This window comes from Hippopotamus amphibius, chromosome 7 (genome assembly GCF_030028045.1).
Source record: "Hippopotamus amphibius kiboko isolate mHipAmp2 chromosome 7, mHipAmp2.hap2, whole genome shotgun sequence".
NCBI lineage: Eukaryota > Metazoa > Chordata > Mammalia > Artiodactyla > Hippopotamidae > Hippopotamus > Hippopotamus amphibius.
The window spans coordinates 122,548,969-122,574,373 of NC_080192.1; the positions used below are offsets into that span (position 1 = coordinate 122,548,969).

At 39.2% G+C, this 25,405-nt stretch overlaps 1 protein-coding gene across 5 annotated transcripts in view; it reads right to left on the reverse strand.

The window, feature by feature from the left end:
• The window catches only part of LTBP1 (latent transforming growth factor beta binding protein 1), a 395,008-nt gene that overhangs the window by 112,190 nt on the left and 257,413 nt on the right, over positions 1 to 25,405 (reverse strand). For 2 of the 5 annotated variants that reach the window (XM_057741528.1, XM_057741531.1), the window contains exons 11-18: positions 19,734 to 19,901; positions 16,797 to 17,024; positions 14,656 to 14,678; positions 11,530 to 11,629; positions 10,618 to 10,716; positions 2,242 to 2,367; positions 890 to 1,015; positions 383 to 505 (exon numbers count right to left, since the gene is read on the reverse strand). In XM_057741528.1, the coding sequence (XP_057597511.1) occupies positions 383 to 505; positions 890 to 1,015; positions 2,242 to 2,367; positions 10,618 to 10,716; positions 11,530 to 11,629; positions 14,656 to 14,678; positions 16,797 to 17,024; positions 19,734 to 19,901 (993 nt within the window). The remainder of the gene's footprint in view (positions 1 to 382; positions 506 to 889; positions 1,016 to 2,241; positions 2,368 to 10,617; positions 10,717 to 11,529; positions 11,630 to 14,655; positions 14,679 to 16,796; positions 17,025 to 19,733; positions 19,902 to 25,405) is intronic. The other 3 variants (XM_057741530.1, XM_057741532.1, XM_057741529.1) reach the window with 2 other exon arrangements.

Genomic DNA, 25,405 nt, shown 5'->3' on the forward strand with positions numbered 1-25,405 from the left:
ACACCTGCACCATGTCCCCAGATGAACGATGGAGACACTAATTAAGTCTGAGTTTGTACTAAGATCCTCCGCAGTTAATTGTTCTACAGTGATTTCACTCCACATACCAGGGAAAGCAGATGCTGAAGTGAGTAATAAAGAGAGTATGAAGATGGAAAATGACCCAGACAGAGTCACTGAAGTGAGGCAAAGAGGCTGTGATTCCAGAAGGCAGCAAGAGCTCGGATGAGCTGCTGTCCTGCACAGATTGGCGGTGGAGGAAAATTAGGACCAGGCCAGGTGCTTAACAGTCCCGGGCTCTGAACCCAGCCCTGCATTTCACGGTCACGTGTGCTCAGCCCTTCAAAGTGACACAGTCTCCCCATCCTCTCAGCAGACTCACCCTCGCAATGGCCTCCCTGAGTCATGCGGTACCCGCTGTCGCAGTATTCACACCGGAAGGTCCCCACGGTATTGATGCAGTGCCCTTCCCCACAGACGTCTGGCCTCAAACACTCATCGACGTCTACACAAAGCAGAAAATACTGTCGGGCTTTATTTCCCAAAACATAATTTCAAACTTCTCCCATCTCCCAGGTTAGTTCGAATTTAAGAATGAAGTAATTGATTTTTGATTTGTTCCAAAATATTGAGTGGTTTTGATTTACTCGAATCCAAAAGAAACATTTAACACCTCTGGTTTTGCACACATTTCATCCTGTTCATTCAAAAGTGTTGGGGGAAAAAATTCCATTTTCTAATCTTCCAGTATCTAGCAGACTACTATGTTGTAACAGGGGTTTAATAATAAATTTCAGGCTGTCTGAATAAGCGCTGGACTGATGGCATCTTAGAGGAGCGAGAAACCCACATACGGGAATTTATGCATCAGAAAGAACACGTCCATTACCTATGCAGTTAGTACCCTCCTCACTGGCCATGAATCCTGCTGGGCAAATACACAAGAAACTTCCCTCAGTGTTTTCACAGTGTCCCTGGGAGCAGAGGTGTTGGGCCTGAGCGCATTCATCAATATCTGTTAACAAAAAGACAGATAAAAGGATTAGTGTCCTGTAGCATGAAATTCTCCGTCTCTCTGCTCCTGAAATACCAGCAGACTACCCCCTGTGTCCCACAAACCTTTACAAGTGAGGAAAACAGTAAGAGGAGACACGCTCGGTCTCCCTGAATGCCTGAAGGGCTGTCACTGGGAAGAGGGAACACACGTATGGTGCACTGCTTCAAAAGCGCAAGCTACAACCACGAAATTGGTGTTTCAAAGAGAAAGATTTCAGGTCAGCACAAAAGGACCCGCCTGATTACTGGGGTCCTGTAGGCCCTGGAATACACTGTGCAACTCCCAGGCCAGCTCAGCAGAGGCAGTCAGCACTGTCGTGACAGGCGCGCTCTCACTGCGCACGTGGGTGAAGCGAGACAGAATCCTCTGGACGGACTGCCCTCTTTGACTTTACATTTTGGGTTTCTAAACGTAATATGCCTACATGTATGCAAATTCAAGGGAAATAGCCATGTTACACAGCAGGTGTGGATGCTCCCCTCACACCCCATCCCACATACATATGCAAAAGCAAACAGCAAAAGTCACACATTTGCATAGTGACTTTCAGCATATTAAAGTGGATTTAATTAGGTATATGCCTTTGTTGCTCTATATCTGCCTTACGACTCTTAGTGCTAAATTTTCTTTTTCTAAAAAAAAGAGATATTAAATTTAGTATTAACACATTAAGATGACTGACAACATTATCACACCCTTTTTTGAGATTCATTTTTTTCCCACAGAAGCATATATGAGATCCCTACTTTACAAATTCATTATGTTTCTTGTTAGCACATATTGGTTTTCAATATAGAAATCCCTTTTAAAAATCAAATTTTATGAACTTAGATGAAGATAATTCTTTATTGCAGAATATATCAATATTAATTTGTTTTGCTAAATATGTTTGTAGATAGCTATTTCTAGAGCTCTTAATTATTTTATATTCTTTACCTGAAAAACCTTGGGAAATTATTCTACCTTCATGTAACTGTTTTACACTTGGCAAGGTAGGCAGCATTGAACCAAGAGGTAAGAGCCTCCTAGGAGTTTACCAAACCTCTTTTTGAGTACTCTTAGCTCAGGGATAAAATTTTTAACAAATTAAACACAGTAACATTTTCCCCGTGATAAAAAAAAAAGTTCTTAACAGGCAAATATTTGATATTTAATAATCTCATCTACCAACAGTGTCTTCTTACCAACACACTTCCTCTGGTGCTCACTGAACTTGTAGCCATCATAGCATATACAGGTATACCTCACCGGCAGGTTAATGCAGTGTCCTGCTCCACAGATATCTGGGTTCACAGTACATTCATTGATTTCTTTAAAAATAAAAAAAAAATGTGGGGAAAAAACAGACATAAACAAAGATTTCATTGCTACTTACAAACCATTACTTTGTGTTTCCTGATTACCTTACTGTCAGGTATGCAATTGGAAAATAAAATTTTGTACTCTAAAATCAAGTATAAATTCTTTTGATTACTTTATAATTGATAAGTTAGTCCCAGCCAAGATCATCAATAATTCTTAATGAAACAACTTCTAAGATGAACTGGAGTAGGTGGAAATGCAGAAAGAGGCTATGTTAGACATTCTGATCAATTCTGAACTTCCAAGATGGGCCATCGATGAGTTTCTATCCACTCCAGTTCATTTTGGATGGTGGACTGAATCACATGATTTCTCCTGAGACGAAATAGATGGTAACTTTCTATTTGTTAGCAGGCTAAATTCAAGCTCCAAAAAATATATTCAACCTCCTCCCAAATTTCTCATTAATTCTCCAGAAAGATTTACCACTTCTAATCAAAGCAGAACTTCTGGATGTAACTTACTCTTAATTTGCCAGTTTCAACAGGAGCATATTTTATTTATGTTAGGAGAGTATAGCATCTTCTTCCGAACCTCCTCTGTTCAATTCTTCCCTTATTCTACACCTGATTCCTGCATGAGACTGGCTTCTTCTATGAAGCCTGAGAAGATGAGCCCTGAGTCCTTGCTCCACTCACAGACACAGGCTGTGGTGAAGGCAAGGTGAGAGGAGTTCCCGGTGGGTGAAGGCCATCACAACGTGCTTTATTACCAAAAGGACCTGAGGACTCAAAGGTGACCCTTTGAGATGAATTACTTCAAGATGGCCTGTTGATTTCAATGATCTTTGTAAGGATGTATAATAGTATGGGGGGGGGGGAGGGGTGCAGTAAAGCTCGTGGTCAGAAGCCCAGGCTTGGAGGATAGCACAGGTACCAACCTTGCTGCCCTTTCTTAGCTCTGTAACAGAGAGCAAGTTACTTAATCTAAGCCTCAGTGTTCTGTATGTGTAAATGAGAATTATCAGAGCACCAACTTCAGAGAGTGAGGTTCAAAAGAGAGAACCTAAATAACGCATGTAGCTCAATGCCTGGCACATCATAGATGCTCAATAAAAGCTGGCCATTATTACTGATGACTGTGGTTGCTCCTGCTGAAGTCACTTAAGAATATGTAACGAAGAAACAGCACATTTATAATACTACCACCTTGGGCTATTATCTCATTGTCACAACGTAGTAAACAACGCTTAACACAGATGAGACCATGGATGAGCCCAAGTGGCCTAGTGAAGGAAGACCGGGGACTCCAGCGTTGACAAGCTAAAGCACACCTTTGTGAGAGGGGTCTATGGTTTGAATGAAAAGAAAAACAGGCATGCTACTGTCACCAATAACCCACTGTGAATTCTGAAGAAAGATGTGAAAAACAGTGCTTTAACAAAAATTCACTATGGAAATGACCTAAATTGGGGTTGAGGTTGCTCTCCAAAATCCAAACCACATTCATTTTTCATCAAGTGTTACTGTGCTGTGATTTTAAGACAACTGATGCAAGTCATTTGAAAAGTTGCTAGGCTTTAAAAGGAAGCATATGACTACAGAACTGCAGTATTTTGCACAAAATCACTTGGATTATGAGAATACTGCACATTTACAAATTACTTATATCTTAATGAGCCTATCTATGCTAATTCGCTATCAGAAAAATAGATCGTTTATAGTCAGTATAATATCAAATTGCAGAAAAAATAATCCGAAAGGCTAAAAACATGGGTGATTAACATGACTGCTTAAACCTAAGTGACTGATAATAATAAAACAATGAATTATGATACATACACAGCATAGATTATTATATAATCATTAATAGAATAGGAAAATGCTGATTTGTTAAGAAAATATAGTTAGGTACAAATTATAATATATGATCTAAATTATTTTATATACAGAAAAGACTGGAAGGAAATAAATCTAAGTGTTACAATTGTGAGGATTTGTATTGTCTGTATTTTGCTGTATTTTTAAACTTTCTACAATGAGCAGCTATTATTACTTCTATAATCAGAAAAGTCTCTCTTAAAAAATTATCATTTATATGTGCCAAAAAATCTGAAGGTAGAAAAGGTAATCTTCTCCAGGTTATACTTCTAGACTCAGGTAAGAATTCCCTTCTCTGTTTATAAGAATTCTTTAGTAGAATAGTATGAGAAGCACATCTTTTAACCACCTATTCTTAATGTAGGTAGACGCTCTCTTTGAAAATTAATGGTATTTAGATTTCTTGATTTCCTTAGTAATTATTTCCATTATGTTCTTTTCTGACATTTTCTTAAAACAGAAAAGACATTGATCAGATTTGCAAGAAGAAAAGTTAGAAGATGACTTAATATACTAGGAACAAGAATTCAGAATGAATTAAAAGGCTATACATCTGAGGTTTTCAGGAAAGGCTTGATCGGTACTCACTGCCCCACCCCCTACCCCCACACATACCAATTTGTTGATTACCAAATATTTATTTGTCCTTATTCAGGCATAGCTTTAGGATGGAATTTTTACATGTGTGAATAAAAGTCTTCAAAAATATGTGATGCTTAATTCAGATGCGATACATTCCTACACCAGTGTGTCAACATTTAGATCATTTCTTCTTAAGTCATCTCTAAGATAGGAGAAATGGCTAAGAATTTTAATTCCTTAGTCTTAAGAAATGAACAATAATAGCCTTTCCTTACAATTGAGTATCTTAAATAGCAGCTGTGAGGCTGAAATATTTATGAGTAAAGTTTGAGGATTTTTCACTGATTACCTCATAGATTAGGTACATAAAGATGCAACTTGAAAACACGGATTCCAGTTGGCATTAACATATGTAAGAAAATGTTACTCTGACACCACTAGAGGGTACTAAGAGATACATCAAAGGAGCAAAGCGACATTTACTAACATATACTTGATTTCTACAGTGTCTCATTTTTTTTTATACCAGTGATGAATATACTGGTATAAATATATATATATACCAGTTATATATTTATCAGTTTGGTCTCAGAGATCCCTTCTATCCATTTGCTGGGAGGATTCCACCCTTCTAAGTTAAAAAAAAAAAAAAAGCCATAACAACTTCAAAACACCTCTGCTTCCTCTTTACTACTCATCAAAAAGTTTATCAGATTTAGTCAACGATACTGTATTATAAACTCCAATGTCTGAAAGATTAAATCTTAACTGTTCTCAACACACAAGAAAGAAAAGTATGTGACATGATAAAGGTGTTAGCTAATGTTTTTGCAGTAATCATAGTGCAATATATGAATGTATCATTGTATACCTTAATTATACAATGTTATATGTCAACCACATCTCAAAAACAAAACAAAACAAAAATTGATCAACACCATTTTTAAGGTAAAAAGGAATTTACTGGTACTCCTATTTTAAAACTTCAAAAACATGTCTCCTACCACCTCTTCCCATGCCTCCCTCCTTGTCTATTACACTTTCATTCTTGATCACATATAAGTTATAAACTGGAAAAAAAGCTTCTGGCTTTCTCTGTGTTTGGGGGGGGGCAAAGACATCATGCTTTACATTTTTCTAAGAGGTCACTCAACACATAGGCATGTGAGTCTGTTCCCACGGAAAGGATCGGTTCACGTCAAAACACACATTTCTCTGTATGTGCTGACGTTGTCGACCCAAGCACTGGGAATACGGTAAAGCCTCACACAGGAAGCACTAATTACTGGTCTCTGGGGCACTCTGGTTAATGATAATGTCTTCTCTTCTAAAGCATGTTTGATTTCCCAGAGATCAAGAGACTGCCCCCACTGGACTCTTCCGAATGTCTTCCTTCATGATGCCCATCACATTTCCCCCAGTTTGCAGGGCTGCCCTACACCTTCCTACTACATGTGGCCCCTGAAACAGCTTCACCTGCACCAGGCCAAGGACCTTACTGTTTCTTTCCCGGAAGTCGATTTAGAATTTGGAAAAAGAGCCATGACCAAAAGCCCATGGAAAACCAAATTCTCTATCCTGGTAAAAAGGCCAGTGTTGGATTTAAGAGCTTGGTGTCTTTATTTTCAAGAATTAAGTGAAAAAGAAAGCTTTTGGCAAAATATGAAAATGAATATGCTGACCTTTAGTTTTTTCCTCATCATGTGATTACTCAAAATAAATAAATAAACAGAGCTGGAAATATTACAGCACGATGATTTTACATGGAAAGAAGTTCACCTTCCATTAGCAAACGTAGTTTATTGGAGGCTGTCATGATGCTGCTAATATGCTTCAGGGACAAACACTTTTATAAAGGGGGCATTTCTGAGTTCTGGAAAAGATCCGAAGAGCAAAACAGTTTTTATAACATTTAGGCCGTGATGGTTACAAAGGTTTACACAAAGCAGTCGTGAAAGTCAAAGAATAACTTCTGGCTGGTCTGCAAGGGCCATGGAGAAAGTTTAGGAAGAGACGGGGGAAGGCATCAAATGTCAACTCATGGAAAGGTTTACAAAAACGCCCTGGCTTCCTAACTGCCCCACAAGGAGCATAAACTGTCCCACAACAACTGAAGCAGATGTTTCCACTTTGTAAATATTCGCCTGAGAAATAAAGGTTTGATTTTCCAACCTATCCTTGAGCTATTAAGACACTAAGCTAAATCAAGAATTTATATGCTGAAATGTATCATTTATTTGGAAACAGTATGCCAATAACATGGTAAGCCACCAACTCAGCTGCTAGGAGTGGAAAATATCACCCTTACTCCCTGCAAATATGTGGCTCACTTTATAATTACTGTAAGTCAAAGGGAGTCTAAAGAAATCTGCAAAGGCTACTTTCAACCTCACCATCATAAAGATATCACTGCTGAGCAATGTGGAGCTGATTTTGTTTTAGACACTTATTATTCTATTCCTTTCTTCAATTTATGGATGAAACTAAAAGTGACAAACCATCTACCTCCCTTGTGTTCTAGGAAAAGAACAAAACAAAACCAAGAAACACTGCCTAATGTTCCAGAAAGAACTGATCAGACTGCCCCTTCAATCTACATGTTTGGCTCTCTTATCAAAACCAGTGGGAACATCTATATTTTGATTTCAATTAAATTTGATACAAAACAGTCCTCTTGTTCTAGTGTAGATTACAGCTTACAGTATAGCTCCAAAACTGCAAACCGTTTAAATTTAAAGACTATTTACAATGTCCTCCCCATGGATTGTTTCAGAAAGATTCTTCTACTATAGGAAGTCGGAGCCCCTACAAATGCTGCATGAAAATAAAATTTCACTGTCACTTGTTTCCTGGAAGGAAATATTTGTGCTTCAAACATGTGATAGCAGATGTTAGCCCTGTATCTCTGCCAAGCTCAAATTAAGCTGTCTTCTAACAACTTCATATAGCACAGCTACTTTCATTTTTTTCAATCAGTTCCGCAGTTCAGTTGAAGCTGAGTAACTACAATTTGTTATTCTTCACAGGGCTGTATTTAAATGATGAAACTGCGTTTATCTAGCCACACTTAACCTCTACAAAGCTAGTTTGCAAGAAGTCTGGTGGCTGAAGTCAGCATTGTTAAAAAGGCACAAAAGTATGTCTTCACATTGGAAAATGGAAATAGAGTACTTGAAAGAACCAGCGCATTGACAGATTGCAATTTTCCTTTTTAACGCTGATATAAACAATGAGAAGATCCTTGCTGACAAGATAGTGTCTTACATGTTTGTATGCCTTGCAGTGCATAGCAGAGTCTCTCATAGATGGGTTTAATAAAGTGGGTAGACACACGTGAATTCAGAACAGAGAATAACAATTTTAGCCACAGTCATTTAAAAAAAAATCACTAGCATTTCACCATATCACTAGAAATACTTAGAATAACTAACATTTCTATATGACTTTACTCAATATTTATAGTAAAGCCAAAGAGCAGTTACCCTGCATTCATGTGGGAAGACCACAGCTCTGGATGTAGCTGCACCTGGAGGGTATCCCTGAAGTGGGTGAAAACACACTGCTGGGTCCATGATGTGACTCTGCACTACTTAGTCAACAGCATTTCACCTTGGGACAGGGGTACTTTTTAAAAACACTTCCTAGTCTGCTGTTTCAATTCAAGTATCTAAGAGAAACTGCATCCACAATTTTAAGAAAATGGGTAAAAAGTTTTTGGTTTTTTAAACCATATAAAAACTATGTATTTAGGGTGTACAACTTGATGCTTTAATATGTATATACTGTGAAATGATGACCACAATCCAACTAATTAACACATCTAACCAAGCACATTTCTATTTGAAGTGATGCATCTCATATTTCTGAAGAGGTAAAATTCTAAGGGAGGCTGCAAACTTCTGTATTAGCTTCTCCTGCTATACACCACCAACCTCATCCTGCAATGATATCATGAACTTAGGCTGCTATGATACATCTTAGCAATATTTTCTCTGATTACAAAAATGTTTTTCCACATTAGAATATGTGGAATATGCACAAAATTCTAACTGAAACAACATTCAAACCTCTCAGACCTCACTACAAAAAATAATCACTACTACTATCTGGTGTATTTTCTTCTAGCATTTTCTCAACATATGTATGTCTTTTTTTATATATATTTATATTCAGTCATATATTTATATTCTTTTTTCAGGTGCTTTTCCATTATAGATTATTACAAGATATTGAATATAGGTCCCTGTGCTGTACAGTAAAACCGTGTATTTTTGTTTTTGTTTTTAAATCTTTATCGGAGTATACTTGCTTTAAGATGTGTTTGTTTCTACTGTACAGTAAAGTAAATCAGCTATATGTATATGGTTTAATAGTCTATATCCTTCATTTTTATATACTTCATCTTGTATTTAACAATATCTTGCGACCATTTTCTGCTAGATTTTAATAAAAATTCTTCAAAATACTGTAGTATTTGACGGTAGCATAATGTTTCAATGTAGATATAATTACCTATATTCCTATAGTTAAATATTTAGGTTTTTTCTGTTTTTTCTCTATTATACACAGTGCTGTGGTAAGTGTCCATTTATATAAACCATTACAACAGTTTGGGGGGACTTATTTCCTTATACTAGTTATTTTAATATGGGATTACTGAGTTAAAAGTCTTAAACATTTTTAAAGTTCTTGATACATATTGCCAGTTTGTGCTTTCCAGAAAAGTTGAACTAGTTTACATTTTTTTCAGCAATGCGTGAGAGCCTCGATTTCACACTAGTGAAAATTAAATACTAATTTGATAAGAATAAAGAATTCTCATTTTAATTTGCATTTCTTTGACTACTTGTAAAGTTGAAATTTCCTATTACACACATTTCTTGGTATGTTATCTATGAATTACCTGATTTTATTATTTCCATTTTCTATTAGTCTTTTTATTGCTGATTTATAAGACGTCACTATACATTAGGATATTAACTTTTAAGGTGTTGGTTACAAATTATGATACATCTTTATAATTTGTCACTAATGATTAAAATAATATGTTTGCCATAAAGAACTTTAAAAATGTATAAAAATATATTGGGACTTCCCTGGGTGCAGTGGTTAAGAGCCTGTCTGCCAATGCAGGGGACACAGGTTTGAGCCCTGCCCCAGGAAGATTCCACATGCTTCACAGTGACTAAGCCCATGCACCAGAACTATTGAGCCCGTGTGCCACAACTACTGAAGCCCACGCGCCTAGAGCCCGTGCTCCACAACAAGAGAAGCCACCGCAATGAGGAGCCCACGCACCACAACGAAGAGTAGCGCCTGCTCGCTGCAACCGGAGAAAGCCCAGGTGCAGCAACAAAGACTCCACACAACCAATAAATAAATATTTAACAAATATATATATATATTGAAGAGCATAAATGTTACCCATGATCCTATTAACGGGGGATGGTTAAATACTGTGATGAACTTTCTTTTTTTGTGTTTGTAAACATTTAAAAAATAACATTGGGATCACTGTGTTCTGTATCTCAATGTTATGCCACAAGCTTCTCCTCATGACATTAAACACGTTTAAAACATTAACAGCTCTGTGATATTCCACTGTATACGTATCATAACGTATTTAAACATATTCTTCCTTTAGACAATATTTAGATTATCTGGAAATATTTGCTCTTATGACTAACTCTGCCATGAGCAATCGTATACACGTGGCACAACTTTGACACTACATTTAAAGTAAAGTTCACATCCATGTCTCCTTCACAGGCTCTGTAACATCAACACTGCACCTACCTGTTACTTGAGTAGGTGCAATGACTTGGCTGGCACTTGATGTCGAAGCTTCAGGAGCTACTTCCACAGGCACAGGAGGTGATGTTTTTTCAATCACTACTACACAAGGAAGGAGGGAATCAAATGAAAATTAAAGCCTGTTATGTGCACTGAGATCCCATTTCAGAATGCAAGTACAATTTAGTCCAACAACATACCACAGTAATTCTTGGATATTAAGAACAGCTATACGTCCCTAAAGCTCATGGTATTAGACTGTAGCCCTGGTTTCAACATTTAGCAGGAATATCTGAGAGCATTCGGAAGCCAAGAAAAATGACCCTTCACCAAAGGATGAACCTCAGTAATGTTCTAATGATATATACTACTCCTGACCACAGAAAATAGTGAAAAAATTTTATCGTTGTAATACTTATAATGCAGTAGTCCCCCTTCATCTGAGGGGGATACATTCTAAGACTCCCCAGTGGATGTCTAAAACCACAAATAGTACCAAACTCTATCTATACTCTGTTTTTTCCCCTATGGTAACGGGCAGGAAGCATACAGAGCATGGATACTGGGCAAAGGGATGATTCACGTCCTGGGCAGGATGGAGCAGGAGGGCATGAGATTTCATCACACTACTCAGAACAATGCACAATTTAAAACATATGAATTGTTTACTTCTGGAATTTTCCATTTAATATTCTTGGGCTGCAGCAGAAAGTGAAACCACGGATAAAGAAGGATAGACTGTACCATACTTACACTAACGTTATGAGTATATTAACATACATAAGTGTATTTCACATTTCACTTCACTTAGGAATTCTCCTGATTAAAACTTTAAAGCCAAAGACACAAAAGAATCCTCATCTTAATCTTTTATTCAGAGTACTCTTAGAAACAGCACACATCAACACAGGCTACCTGGAAACTGTGGATGCAGATGAATAGTGGAAATGCCTGGAGAGAGCTGGGGTTGACTAGGCTCAAGTTTGGTTTTCTCTTGATCCAATGAAGGTATTTCCTGGATGATTGTATTAAAAAGAAAAAAAAGAACTGAATGCAAGAATTTTTAGTTTCCACATACTACTATTTTCATTTAATTAATTCTACTCCTGGAAAGGCAACAAATATCATAGGACATGACACAAAAACTTGTGCAATTGTGTGAAATTTTTCAAAAAAGGAACTATTGTTGTGCTGCTACTATACTAAGCCCTTGAACTTCCCCAGCAGTGCTGACCTGTGCACACACCCTCACCCATTTCCCGGTGGCCCAAAGCGAAAGGTTTCTTCAGACATTTTAAACAAATACCTTGGCTCAGGGGCCCATGTTTGGTCTGGAACGAGGCAAAACTAACCCCAGAGGAGAACTAAACCATCACCTCATTCACACGTGGCTTCTGCCCAAATAAAATGACCAGCCACACTTTACAGATTAAATAATGGATACAGGTATGTCATAACAAAGAAAACATGATACATTAAAATATGATAAGCCACTCAGTCATCATAGTAACTTTACACCTCCGCCACTCAGAATACTGAGTAGTCAAACAGCAACAGAAAAACAGGGACTTGGAGGGGCACCTGGGGCTTCCTCACACATCCCGTTGCCCATCCCTGTCTCCTGGACCACAAACGAACAACAGAGTGGCACCCAGGGCTCAGTTTCCAGTTACAGCGCCTTAGGGCTCCTGCAGGCTGAACAATCAGGCGAGGTAAGGATCTGAGACCTCACCTGCTCCTGTAAAAGTATTCTTCGGGTTATCCCGCACACTCCCTCCCTCACTTGCTTTAATCACTGTCATATTCCAGAAAGCTCACTCCCCGGGCCCCTGTTTCCCTTTTACCTTCTCTCCAAGCTTTACATTTCATCTTTTCTGCTTTTGATAAAACAGATATCCTGCCTGAGCATCTCATCAAAGACCCAATTCTGTAGGCATGAGTGCTGACAAGGTAACTCCATTTGGCTAGTCCACAAATTCCTCAAACCCATCCCTTCCCAAAGCATCCAGGCTCTGATTCCAACTTCTTCATTTCTGTTAACACCACAGTCATTGACCTGTCCAGGTCCAAAGTCACTTTTTAGTGTCCCCTCTTTTATTCCTCATTCCAAGCCCGGCCCATTTCCACTATTCCTTATACTCATTTTTTCCCACATCCATAACCTCCGCTACCCTCATGGGCACTCACTCTCTCATTCTCAGTTCACTGTAGTCATCTAATCAGCCTCTTAAGCTTCCTCTTTCTCCCTATCTCAGTTAATCCTGCTGTGATGCATCTTCTAGAAACACGGAGCACTTATTACTTTTTCCCACATTTCCCCCCTCTTCTTAAGAATACAGACTAGCTTTTCTATCACCTATTAAAAGGTGACCTCAGTCAGTCTCAACTACACCCCACCCTCTGCAGCCCATGATCCATGCTAGCAAGGAGCTGACCATAACCAGACGTCAATCCATTCCCACCGCTAACAGACAGAATTTCATACCTGCCTCCCGCTCACCCAGCAGCATGGGGCAACCAACTTCCTCCTTCCTAATCCATGCCACTTCTCCACTTGACAGGCAGGGTCCAGTTGAGGAGGAGGGTATTTCCCCACCGATTACAAATGCAGTTTGGTATCCCAAGCCTTCCAAAGCAGCCCCCCAAGTTCTCTTTCTGAGCCTCTCCTGCTCCCCTATCTGACCTCTTGCTGTCCCCACCCTCCACTACACCTCTGCACACGTAATTTCCCATCAATGGATCACCCTGCTTTCTCTTCATCCATCTTTAATACCATGAGACCTCTGCAAAAAGTCAAGACCACAAAGTCTATGGCTGCATTTTCCCCACTGCCCCCTCTCCAAAAAACAGCAGGAAAAGTACACAAGAAAATTTTCAAGCCCTCTTTCAGATTCTTTATGAGTTACCATTAACACAATCATAAACAGAGGAGAACAAAATCAGATAAGATGAGGTTGTCAGGGAGCTGGCTGGCCCACTCATGTGCTAAAGGATTCCTCCCACTTATCAACCCGAGCTAGATTCAAAATCAACAGAATTGCAAAGTACTGTACGTCACTGATCTTTAGAGATGCTATCTAAGAGCTGCAAATATGCATGTAAAATATGCATATCTGCTATACTTCTTTTGGGGTTAATATAATGTAACATTTTCCCTTACTGGATGCTATCACTCTAAAATCATTCCTTTTTTCTGGATTGTTTCAGGGCTTTTAACATTTATATTATTCGATCCCCCTATTTATAAGCTAAAGATTTTAAAAACTATTTATAATAATTTATATACATATATGCCCCATCTAAATCCTAATACTTACTGCATTCTTGCCAATTGGATGAACACTACACAAATGTATAAACATTTAATAATTATCTAATTTTCACATTACCAGTAAAGAAATATTCAGACAAGGAACGACATTACATAAATAGGACAGAGCTCCAGCAAATGCTGATATTTTCCACTAATAAATCTCACAATTCATATTCCCATTTTGTGCCCTCAAAACCCCGACAGATTAATATTTCTCTATAATTTTAAAGAAGCAATATCCCACTATTTGATTATAAATTTCAAGGGTAAGCTGTGCTCCTACTCCAATTTCACTCAAACATGCATGACAAATTTTAGTTAAATTAAGAAGTATGTCACTCAGTATATATGCACTCCTAGAACACACAATTACATAAACATGGCAGGACATTTCTTTCCACAGATGGTCCAAGCCATGAACTGACTCCCTGAATTCCATTTAAGCCCCTGATTCCCATCAGTCCCATCACTTTCTTCTCCCTAGATTTAAGTTCCATGAGAACAAGTTTTATCTGATTTGTTCTCTAGTGTTTTCCTAACATTCAGAGTAGTGCCAGTCATACAGTAGGTGCTCAATAAATATTTACTGAATGCATGCTATATTTTTAAACCAAATAATGCATAATAGACATGTTACTGTATTTAAGTCTTTAAAAAATCACACACAATGTAGAAGAAAATCATTTTGAAGGTAACAAAAGACGACTTGCAAACAATGAATGAATTACCTTCTCAGGAGGTACAGTTGCCACTAAAACCAAAAAAGAAAGAAGGACATCAGTACAATTTAAGACAGTTCACTACACAATATTTCAATGTTTACAAAGCAACAGAAGTTCAGTATGTCTCCAAAAGGATTAAGAATCAAACTAAATCAAATGCAGAATTATGGTCATCTACCATTTTGGAGAATGTTACACACGACTGACAGAGGAAAACTATCTGTGCTATGTCATTCCTCCGTTACAGGAGATCAGGTAGCAGGTGTGATGCTCTTTCCAATTCACTCACTAACTAAAAAAGTTAAGGGAGGCAACACTTCCTGGTACATTGTTTCATGCCTAATCTCAATTTTGTAGAACCTCCCATACCTTAGAAAACAAACATTTTCACTATACTTATCCTTAACATAATAAATAATGTTTGAAATGCTTTCTGATGTCAATGTTTAAAAAGAATGCCCCTATTTCAATAAGAGACCAAAGAAACAGTGCTGTATTCTTGGTGCATATGATCTCTAATGAAGCCCTGTGAGCATTTCCAGGAAGATATGCTAACAGTATTATGAAAAAAATCACAAGCCAGCAAGATCCAAGGAGAGATTAGCAACAGCATGTTGAACAAATCGCAGATTACACAATCACCAACATTATCAGAGGGTGGTGGCAGTAGTGACTATGCCTTTCTATTTTGAAACACTTCTAACAAATCAGTATGCAGTATCAGTCCTCAAGCCTGAGGTCAATAATCACAGGGATTTTTCTCGTAACTCAGGTCTCCATAAACATTACTATAAAGATATGGTATTGATAGATGCATTAACTCCTAAAAGCAATCAGGGCACCAGATTGCTACCACTGCTGCAATATTCTTGGGGTTAGAAAAAGTCAACGAACCTTCTATCCTGCCTAACCCACCACCAAGAAACTCTTGAGGCAGAATCTGGACCAGAGGCCATTTCCTTCTGCTTGTGCAGAGGAGGTGGAGTTGCAAACATCTGGCCAAGTGTACAGGAGCAAACTGGCCAACACTGTCAATTCTCGGTGAGGTCCGACCTGGTCTGCCTAACCAAGGAGAAGTGCAGCAAGTGAAACGGGACTAAAATAGGCTAGACTACATGAAGGTTCAGAGCCCTGAAAAGAGGGCTCTCTTCCTTGCCAAGCTCCCAATGCCTCACTAACCAGGGCACCTTCTCTCCTCACAAAACCTATAAACGCACATCCTGAATTCTGACCTAAAATCTAGTGTGAAAGGCCAAAGGAACTTTATTAAAGCCAATATCTATTCCACACAAAGCTAAGATTTTTGTTCTTCCCATCAAATATTGGACATGCTGGTTTCTATGAAAAGACAGAGACAGATAATCCCGCTTTCTGAACCAGAGAGACAAAGCCAACTGTCTCTAGTCTCCCTCTGGAGGAGAAGGCCTTAACCACTGCCTTGGAAAAATGTGTTCCCTGCTCCTATCACATACTTTTCGTATGACACCTGCAAGTCAGTTGCTCGAAGTCTTGGTTTCTCAAAATGTAAATCAAAGGACTTCACTAGGTGACCTCCAAGATCCCTTTCATTGACCCTATCTTCCTTCATTTTGCTTCCCATTAGCCCTGACTGCCTGTGAGACTCTATTTCATGGAAACTCAGTTGATGCTATAATTTTTTTTGAGTCTGTGAATTCCACTTTTTAAAGTACATACAAATTTATTAAATAGCCCTCTAGACACAGAAATGAATTCGGGCTATTCCCTGAAAAATCTAAATCACGCTTCAGGAATAAACACCAAGGAAAAGTAGCTCCCAAACACAAGACAATGTCCTGGATTACCATGGAATACCATCACATGCTGGAGCCGTGGTTCTCAGTCAGGGGTAATTCTGCCCTCAGAGGACATTTAGTGATGTTTGGACACCTTTTTGGTTGTAACAACTGGGAGGGGGAGGCTGCTACTGGCTTCTAGAGGTTAGAGGCCAGGGATGTTGCTAAACATCCTACAACGCACAGAGCAGCCCCTCACATCAAAGAACTGTAGACCTCAAATGGTCAATAGTGTCGAGGCTGAAAACCCCTGTTCTAGAGGTTACAAACAGGGAAACCAAAGCAAAGACACACAGACAGATGTCTAGGTCTGTGATCCATTTCCACTCTCACCTTCTGGCTCCGCCGTTCCTGGCCCCTGTTCCCGGGAGAAGGTCAGGGCCTCCACTGGCTCTTCCTTGGCTGGGAGAGGTGGAGGATGAGTACTTTTAGCAACAGGTTGAGTGTTCTTTGGCTTGACAAATACAGGTCCTTTACCTACATGGTGATGGATTGGCCTGCGTCTATGAACGCCAGAAACCGTATAACCCATTCCACCAGGACAGATTTCCTTAAAAGCAGCTAGATTTGGGATGGGAAAATATTCCTTTTAAAAATCTAAAAGTGCAAACTTATACAGAGGAAAACAGCATGATGAATATCTCTTAATAAATCATCACTAATATAGTTACATATAAAAACTTCAAAAACAGAGGCAAAATGCTTGAATTTCTGTCAAACTTGCATATTTACAGAAAAAAAAAAAACCCAACCCTTTCTTCTACTAAATATTTCTTCATTTGTTAATTCCTTACCCTACCCAATTGGAATTTTATATATATAGCATATATAGCATATATAGAGCACATATTTTATATATAGTATATACGTCGGCAACAAATTAGGAGATAGTATACATAGCATATTTTATATTTAATATCCTATATCACATCATGTATTACACATAAAATATATGTAATACATTAGATTTTTAGGTACAGAACATACTATATATATTATATATATCTCAGGGGGAGTGTAATATCAGCAAAAATCAGACTTTCCCTCTTGCTTTGGTCTAATTTTATTAGTTATTAATCAGGAACTCTGTAACATCTAAGTTAAATGACTAGCAAGAAGGTTAGAAAAGAAAAAGAAATCACTATTGAGGGAAATGAGGTGCTGAAATCATCCTAATTTGTTTCCAGGTGACAAAACCAAAGGACTCAGCCAGGATGGAGATTATCAGCTGATCTGGAGAGGTCGGTTAAGAAGGATTGAAAAGGGCCAGTGGTTCTGCAGAGAGAGTCTCAGGATGGTGAAAAGGAGTCCAGCAATATACACATGTTAAAGAGATGACAGGTAGAAATAAAGGAAAAAAGGACACACCAAGTTAGAATGTAGTTATTTTCAAGGAGAGGGATGACATGTGAGCAAAAGCCTCACCATGACCAACTGGTCCAATTATCCTGAGGACAAGCAGATATTCTATGCCCTGGAGCTGCTATTCCCGCCAGGAAAGTGGTTTTGTACGCTTTAAATAAAGTCAACTGGACACACGTTATTTGCTAACCTCCACTGCACAATCACCAGCAGTAAGTCGAGGGGAAAGACAAGGGAGGCAAGGCGGTGTGTGGCCCAAGGAGGAAAAATCCACCTAACCCCTTTGGTGTCGGTATTGGAGGCAAGTTACCAAATGCAGACACCAAGGAGCTTATGGTCCACTTTTTTATTTCTACTTTTAAAACTGAAAGTAAAATAAGTCACTTTTCACTTCCACTGAACAAGAGATCGCCTATTGAATGTTCTGGACCTAAAATTAGTTCTCAGTAAAAATAAAACTCTAAAATACGCCTTAAAGCTTGCTGAAATACTGTTTTTCTAAGGATCACACATTACATGGTAGAATCTCATTTTTACGTTTAACGATGAAATACAATTTTCATGTGAAATAGATGTTTCTAGAAAAATGTTTTTCTATCAAATATTTGAAGTATGAATGAATTAAACATTACTTTTATGAAAATTACCATACAATCAAAAATTTTATCTTTAATGTTATTTTCAAACTTAGCTACTGTACTTTATGGAAAAGTCTTCCTGTGTTATATTCACCCTCTTGACTATGTTTCATGTAAGGGTTACAAATGCTATCAAAACTGAACTTAAAAAGAAATGGGTCTATTATTAAGATCATTCATTTTCATTGATTATTACTTTGTAACATTGAGTGGATCACATCCCCCAGGAGGATACGAGGGCCTTCTGGAGATGTCTCAAGTTACCCAGTATACCAAAACACCATCAACTTTATACTATCTCTGCCTTACCAGTTCTTTCTGATCCTAGCCATCAGCCAAGGTGGCTCATGATAGTTAAATTTATATTTAAACCTTGTCTGCAACGTGCAAGTTATAGGCTTCAGACATTAAACGGCTCTGTGAAAGTTAACGCACTTCCCTAGGGGGGAAGCACCTTATCAAACAAGAAATCGAGTGGACCTTTTCATGCCCACTTCATGCCAGTGAAATCGGGGCCACTCCTTTTTTGATAATACCATGCCCAGTATCTGCAGGTATGTTTCTTTCTCTTCCATTTAACTCTGCTTGACTGTGCTTGAGAAAGTGGTGACTCCCTGGTATAAGTAAGGCACTTAGATAAACTTATGCTTTCAGGGCATTAGGCAATTATGTACTCAACTGAAGGATAAAGAATTATCAGCTTCTTAATATTCAGCTCCCACCCAGAAATTCATAGGAGCTTTGGCAGGATCTGCCCTTGAGTTATTAATCTTCATAGCATAAATTCAATCATGAATATAATTTTCTCCATTTCCAACTGGAGAAATCAAGCACAATGTTCTTAACAGAACCTGAGAGGCACCTGTTTAATACACGAGTGAAAGAGTTAACCTGCACCAGGTCTAGTCACTGTGCAGGCGGTGAGCAGTCAATGATCAGGAAATTGCGAGCCCAACAGCACCTTCTGGTCTCTCTACACTTAAACAGCAGATGTAGGGCCCTAGAAGCTAGGGATAAAACTCAATGGTTTTTCTTAACATCCAAAAGGAAGTCTAATGTTACACACAAATGGGAAAAGCTCTTTGCGTGTAATTTTTTCCACTGATTCAACCTCTTACGTTCATGGTTTATACAAAAGGGATAAAAACACATTGTATTATTAATAACTAATTTTAAAGTCAGAAACCACAAATAACCCACGCTGCCCAAATCATCCTGTGTGCTTGTGTGGCCAGGAAGGAATATGAGCACACAGCGGGGCACGTCTTACCTGTGCCTGGAAGGGGACATTTCTCACAGTGTGGGCCCCAGGCCTTGCCCACACTACAACAGCAGAGCTGCTTGGTGAGGTGAACAGACAGGGGGTGCATACACTGCCTTCCAGAGCTGACAAGTCGGTAACAGGGCCCTTTCTCTTCCGAGATCACAGGGGTTTCCGCTGAAGCAGAGAGAGAAGGCCTGGATGTCACCCAAGAAACAACAAGAACCACTTCGACATTTCACATAACAGTAAAATGAACCTTAATGTTTGGATTAGAAGTCATGTTTCAGAATAAATCTATGTAGACCTAGGCCATTACCCTTCCTGATTTAGGGTCAGTTGACAAAACGAGTTTGAGAGTCAGGACATCAAACATCCCTGTCTCTGTCTGGTCCCTTCTTCCATTTTAGCAAGTGTTAAAAATCAGTCATGTGTGCATGAGTGAAAACAAATAATTTCAACCAAAATAAACCTGCCCAAATAAACCTAGCCACCTATCATCAAAATCACTACCTCATTTGTTATTGTGTATTTAGCCGTAATAGAGGTAGTTCTAGGGCAGAATTTGGTAAACAACCAGGTACCGTGGAAGAAATCAGGAACTCAGCATAGCTGATACTACAAGTCAGCTGTCGCTCTTCTTGCTTGGAGAACTGTGAGAGCCTGCAGGGCTGTATCTAGTCTCACCCTAGGCCTGTGACCAGCAAACAAGAAGCAGAGAGCAGCTTCTGAGTGGCAGGTAATGCCACACAAGGCGCAGGGTCCAGCCAGAGAGCACACCAGAGAAGGAACAAATGACATCCTCACCCTCCCCACCTCCGACAAAAACATCACAAAAGCACATCAACCCATATTCATCCAGTACCTAAGTCCTAATTCTTGTTCTTCTTCTATAAATTTAGCAGATGAGACTTCATTAATCTAACAGCTACTGGGCACACAAGGCAAATATGAGAATAAGAAAGACAAATTCCTGCCTTCATCAAGATCATTTTCCAAAGTAAATGTGCATGGAGAATGTTCTACAGTGCCAGTTTCAGGCCAAGTCAACACTGCTGAATAGACCAAGCTTCAAGGTCACCTCTCTCTTCCTTCTCCCATGTCAACAAAGCTCTTCTCTATTGCACTACTGCCCAAATGAAGTTCTCCCAATTTGCCTTTCCCTTATGCAATTCCTCTAGCACCTGGCACTTTCAACTCAACTTCCCTTCCCACCCAGAGATAAATTTTTATTCTCGCAAAAGAACTGACATCTCCACTACAAGAAACAGCCTGATTCAATGAAGGCACTATAGCACAGTAAAGAGAGCAAGGGTTTTTAGAGCCAGACAGACTTGGGTTCACGCAGTGGGTCTACCACTTGCCAGCAATATAAGTTAGGGAAGTCTCTTTGTCTAGCTGTGATGGTTTATGTGTGTCAACTTGACTAGGCCATGGTACCCAGATATTTGGTCAAAGAGAGGTCTGAATGTTGACGTTAAGGTATTTTTCACATGAGATTAACACTTAAATTAGTAGATTCTGAGTCAAGCTGATGACTCTCCAGAATGTGGGTGGGCCTTATCCAAGCAGTTGAAGGTCTTAGGAGAGAAAAAAAGACTGCTCTCCCCAGAGGAAGAAGGAATTTTGCCAGCAGACAGCCTTCAGACTCTGGCTGTGACGCTGACTCTTCCCTGGGTCTCTGGCCTGTCAGCCTACCCTGCAAATTTGGGGCTTGCCAACCTCCAAAATTGTCTCAGCCAATTCCTTAAAAATCCCTTCGCATCCACCCATGCTATTGGCTCCATTTCTCCGGCAAGAACGCTGACTCATACACTGGCTGAGCCTCAGTAACTCCCTCACTTATACATGAAGAGCTCGATGTATAGACCTGAAATATCATACGCTAAATGTTCAGCTCAGGGTAGACACAAAACACGTGCCAGCCTCCATGATAAAAGCAGGTATCTCCATCCTCTTAAGGGAATTTGTACACGACGTGATCACTGCTTAGTGGTAGAACTTCAGCAATGTGAAAATAGTTGAAAAAAGGATGTGGGTGAATTGGAGGATGGGGGCAGGGGACTGAGGGGTGCACAGGAGACCTTCCTGAGGCTTCAAAACTTAGTTCCCCTCATGAGGCCAGGTTTGCCCAAAACTGCCAAAATGTGGTAAAAGGGAGAAGTTTGAATCTTTTCCTCCCCCTTCTCCTACTTACTTTCTGGAGTTTGTGCAAGTCAGCTATGAAAGATCAAAGGTCACAGAAGTAAAAGAAAATTTAAGAGTATGGTTATTACCTCCAAAAGGACAATAAGTTTCTGGAATGACTGACCATCACTTATATAATGTACGTGTGTGACTGTCTCTCTCGATATATAGGTTTTATAACCTTAAGAACATACACCCAGTTCTAGGATAATCAGCCCACCAAGGATTTTGCTCCAGAATTTCTCCTCTGAAGTGTTTGGAATTCACGACGCAGATTTCCATAGAAACGTCAGGTCAACTCACAAGAGCCTATTTTACACACGGTAGGGCTTAATTATAACACTAATCACATTAAGGTTAGTTCTAGATCCCAAGAACAAGGGCCATTTAAAGCAGAGCAGAGTTTCCCCAGACCCTGGACACTGGCAAACAGTGACACTGGCCCCTTGCGCTGACTTGTCCACTCTCACTCCCTTGTATCCACCTCACCCACGTATCCAGGGCAATGATACTATCCCAGGCACCGTCCCTGTACATTTACCCTGCTTCCTTATCCAAGAACACTATTCTAAAATAACATATCAGGCCTATCTCCCAGATTAACCCCAAACTCCTAATCAGCAATTCCGTTTTTAAGGGATTAGCTGTGTACTTGTGTGTAAGTGAATTATAAGAGATTGCGTGTTCATTAAAGCAAGTCTCTGGCTGAGATGCCACTCATAGCGCGTGCACACACACACACACACAAAGTAAAATTTTAGGCATTTTATCATGTGGAGAATAATGACAGAAGTCAAGCAAGCTAATTCCTCCTAAACATCTTCTCCTAAAAGGTCTCTGTTTAACAGGCTTTTGTCCTTGCATAATTTCCTAACCCAGAGATTTTCCCTAGGGTCCTGTTGTTTTTTTCCATGACAGCTTCCAAAGCACTTCAAGTGGGGGGTCTTTAGGGGAATGAGAATCATCAGCTTACAGAGTCATCAAAACTCAACTGCTGGTGTGTCAGGGAACATCATACCATACTGCAACTCAGCATTTTGCTTTGCCCCAAGTACACATAAGAATAAGCCATTAACTAATAAAAAATCTGCTCCTTCAAAGATGGAAGAAAACCCAGGAGGAGACCATTGAAAAGGTCTGTCTTACATACCTAAATTGTAGTAATGTTCATATGATTCAAATTTTCTTTGCTCTACAATTATGTGGATTAAAAAGTGTTCATTTATGCCTCCCTCAGATTTCTAGCAGGACGTGCCCTTTAAAATGGCCTCTCTTTTAATACCTCAGTCACCTGTTATTCTTTTATCATTTCAAATGACTTACGTGACAATTTCACTTATTTCATTAAACACCTCCGGCATTTTCACATTCTCTTCAACATGATATATACAACTCAGAAACAACATGCTACCTAGAATGGTGCACGATCGGTATTTCTATTGTCTGAGTATCTTGAACCACAGATTGGAAGGCTGGTTGTAAAGGTTAATTCATTAGTATACTACATTTACTACTTAAAATATGGTAAACGTGCTTATACACTCTATTGCATCATAAGGTTTTACACTATACTAAAAAAAAATCAGTATTGCCCAAAGATTGCTAAAGAACTGGGGGAAATGGGAATGGGCCAGAGTACTGAGGAGGAATTATAAAGGGTGCCAATGGGTTCATATGTGTAGGTACCCTGAAACATGGGCTCTACATATTGTGTTTTTTGCAAGATGTGTTGCTAAGATTTGGGTGAACAGATTCAGGTACTCAATAAAGAGGAAAAACATTTCAGAAGCATAAACCCTACTGGAAATGCCACAATCGGTCAGTCAAGAAAACAAATCTTTTGCTCATGGTGACAGACATGGGAAAAACCTTCCAAAGTAATAAACATATAGCTCTATAGTGAATCTTCACCATGTATACAATGCTGATGGTGATTCCATTATAAACCACAGTTAGAAGGTAAGATGCTATGGTTCTCAAATTTGGATTCGCCAATAATGTGTTAAGCAACTTATACTTGATTATAGGGTTCTACAACCAACTCTGATTATACTTTCAGAGTTATGCTGCTCTTATCAATTCAAACGTAAGTGTAAATATTATTAAGCAGATATAAATTAATCTGGTACTTGGAAGAAGTTGAACAATAGAGAAGACTTGAGAAGACAGCGTATAACTAATCTTTCCTACTAGTTTGTTTTCACTTTCCCCTCCACAAATACCTCCCATATCCTTATTCACTTCTTGGATGAAATTCCACATTAGAGTTCCATGCCTTTAAAGCTTAAAGTCCCAATGGGATGAGTGTTGAGATGCAGGTGTGGGGAGCAGGTAGCACTATTAGGAGGAGTCTGACAGATGACTTTCCTGGGGAAGTAAGAGCCACTAGGCACCCTTTTCAGGAAATGGGCTATTAAAAATAAATTCTGGGAGAATGAAAAGAAAAAAACCAATGATTCTGAGGCTGCTGCAAAGTCAGACTAACTACTGAACAGTGAGACTAAATAGTGGCTCTGCTTAAACAGATGACTTGCTCCTGTCAATTTAGAACAGTTTCCCCTTCCTGATTAAAGGCTCAGCTGGTGGAGTGAGACACATCAAGTTTCAAATTTGGGCTCTACCACTTACAGGTTGTGTGACTTTTGGAAAGATCCTTAACCTCTCTGTGCTTCAATTTCTTCACTTCTAAAATAGGAAGAACAACAATACAAGCCTCACAGAGATCTTGTAAGTATTATATTTGAAAATCCATATAAAGTACTCACTACCACAGTGCCTGGCACTTAGTACGTACACAGTAAAGATTACTACATTACTGTCACGTTTTTGGTTGTTATTGCTTTTATGTGGGAGCAAACAGTTGGCACAGATCTGTCTATGCAACCTCAAGGCCATGATGCTATGAGACCACTAAGTGAGGAAACCTAGGGGCCTAAGCTGAGACAGCCACAGAGGAGGGGAGAAGAAAGGAAAAGGCATAAAATAGATTATGAAGATTTAATGACTTTCTTGGAGACCAAAGGAGATGACAGAGTCAGAGGTGACACAGAGGCTCCCAGCCTCATTATGGGGAGAACAATGACACCATGGACAAAACCAGCATGTCAGGAAGGAAAGTCCATTTTTCTCTCTCTGCTACAGAGATCTAGCAGTCATTTACCCAATCAGCTTTATAAAATAAAAAAAAAGGATCTAGAACTATGAGATCCAATTCATAGCCCCTAGCCACATACTACTACTGTGATAAAATTTAAATGAGACACAATTTAAAATTTAATCCTTAGTCACACCAGCTACCTGTGACTAGTATCTATCACATCAGACAAAGCAGATACAGAACATTTCCATCATCACAGAAAGTTCTATTGGACAGCATTGCTCTAACCCAACAGTCAGCAACCTTTCTCTGTGAAAGGCAAGATAAATATTTTAGGCTTTGTGGTCCATATGGTCTCTGTTGCAACTTCTCAGCTCTGCCATGGCAGCGTGAAAGC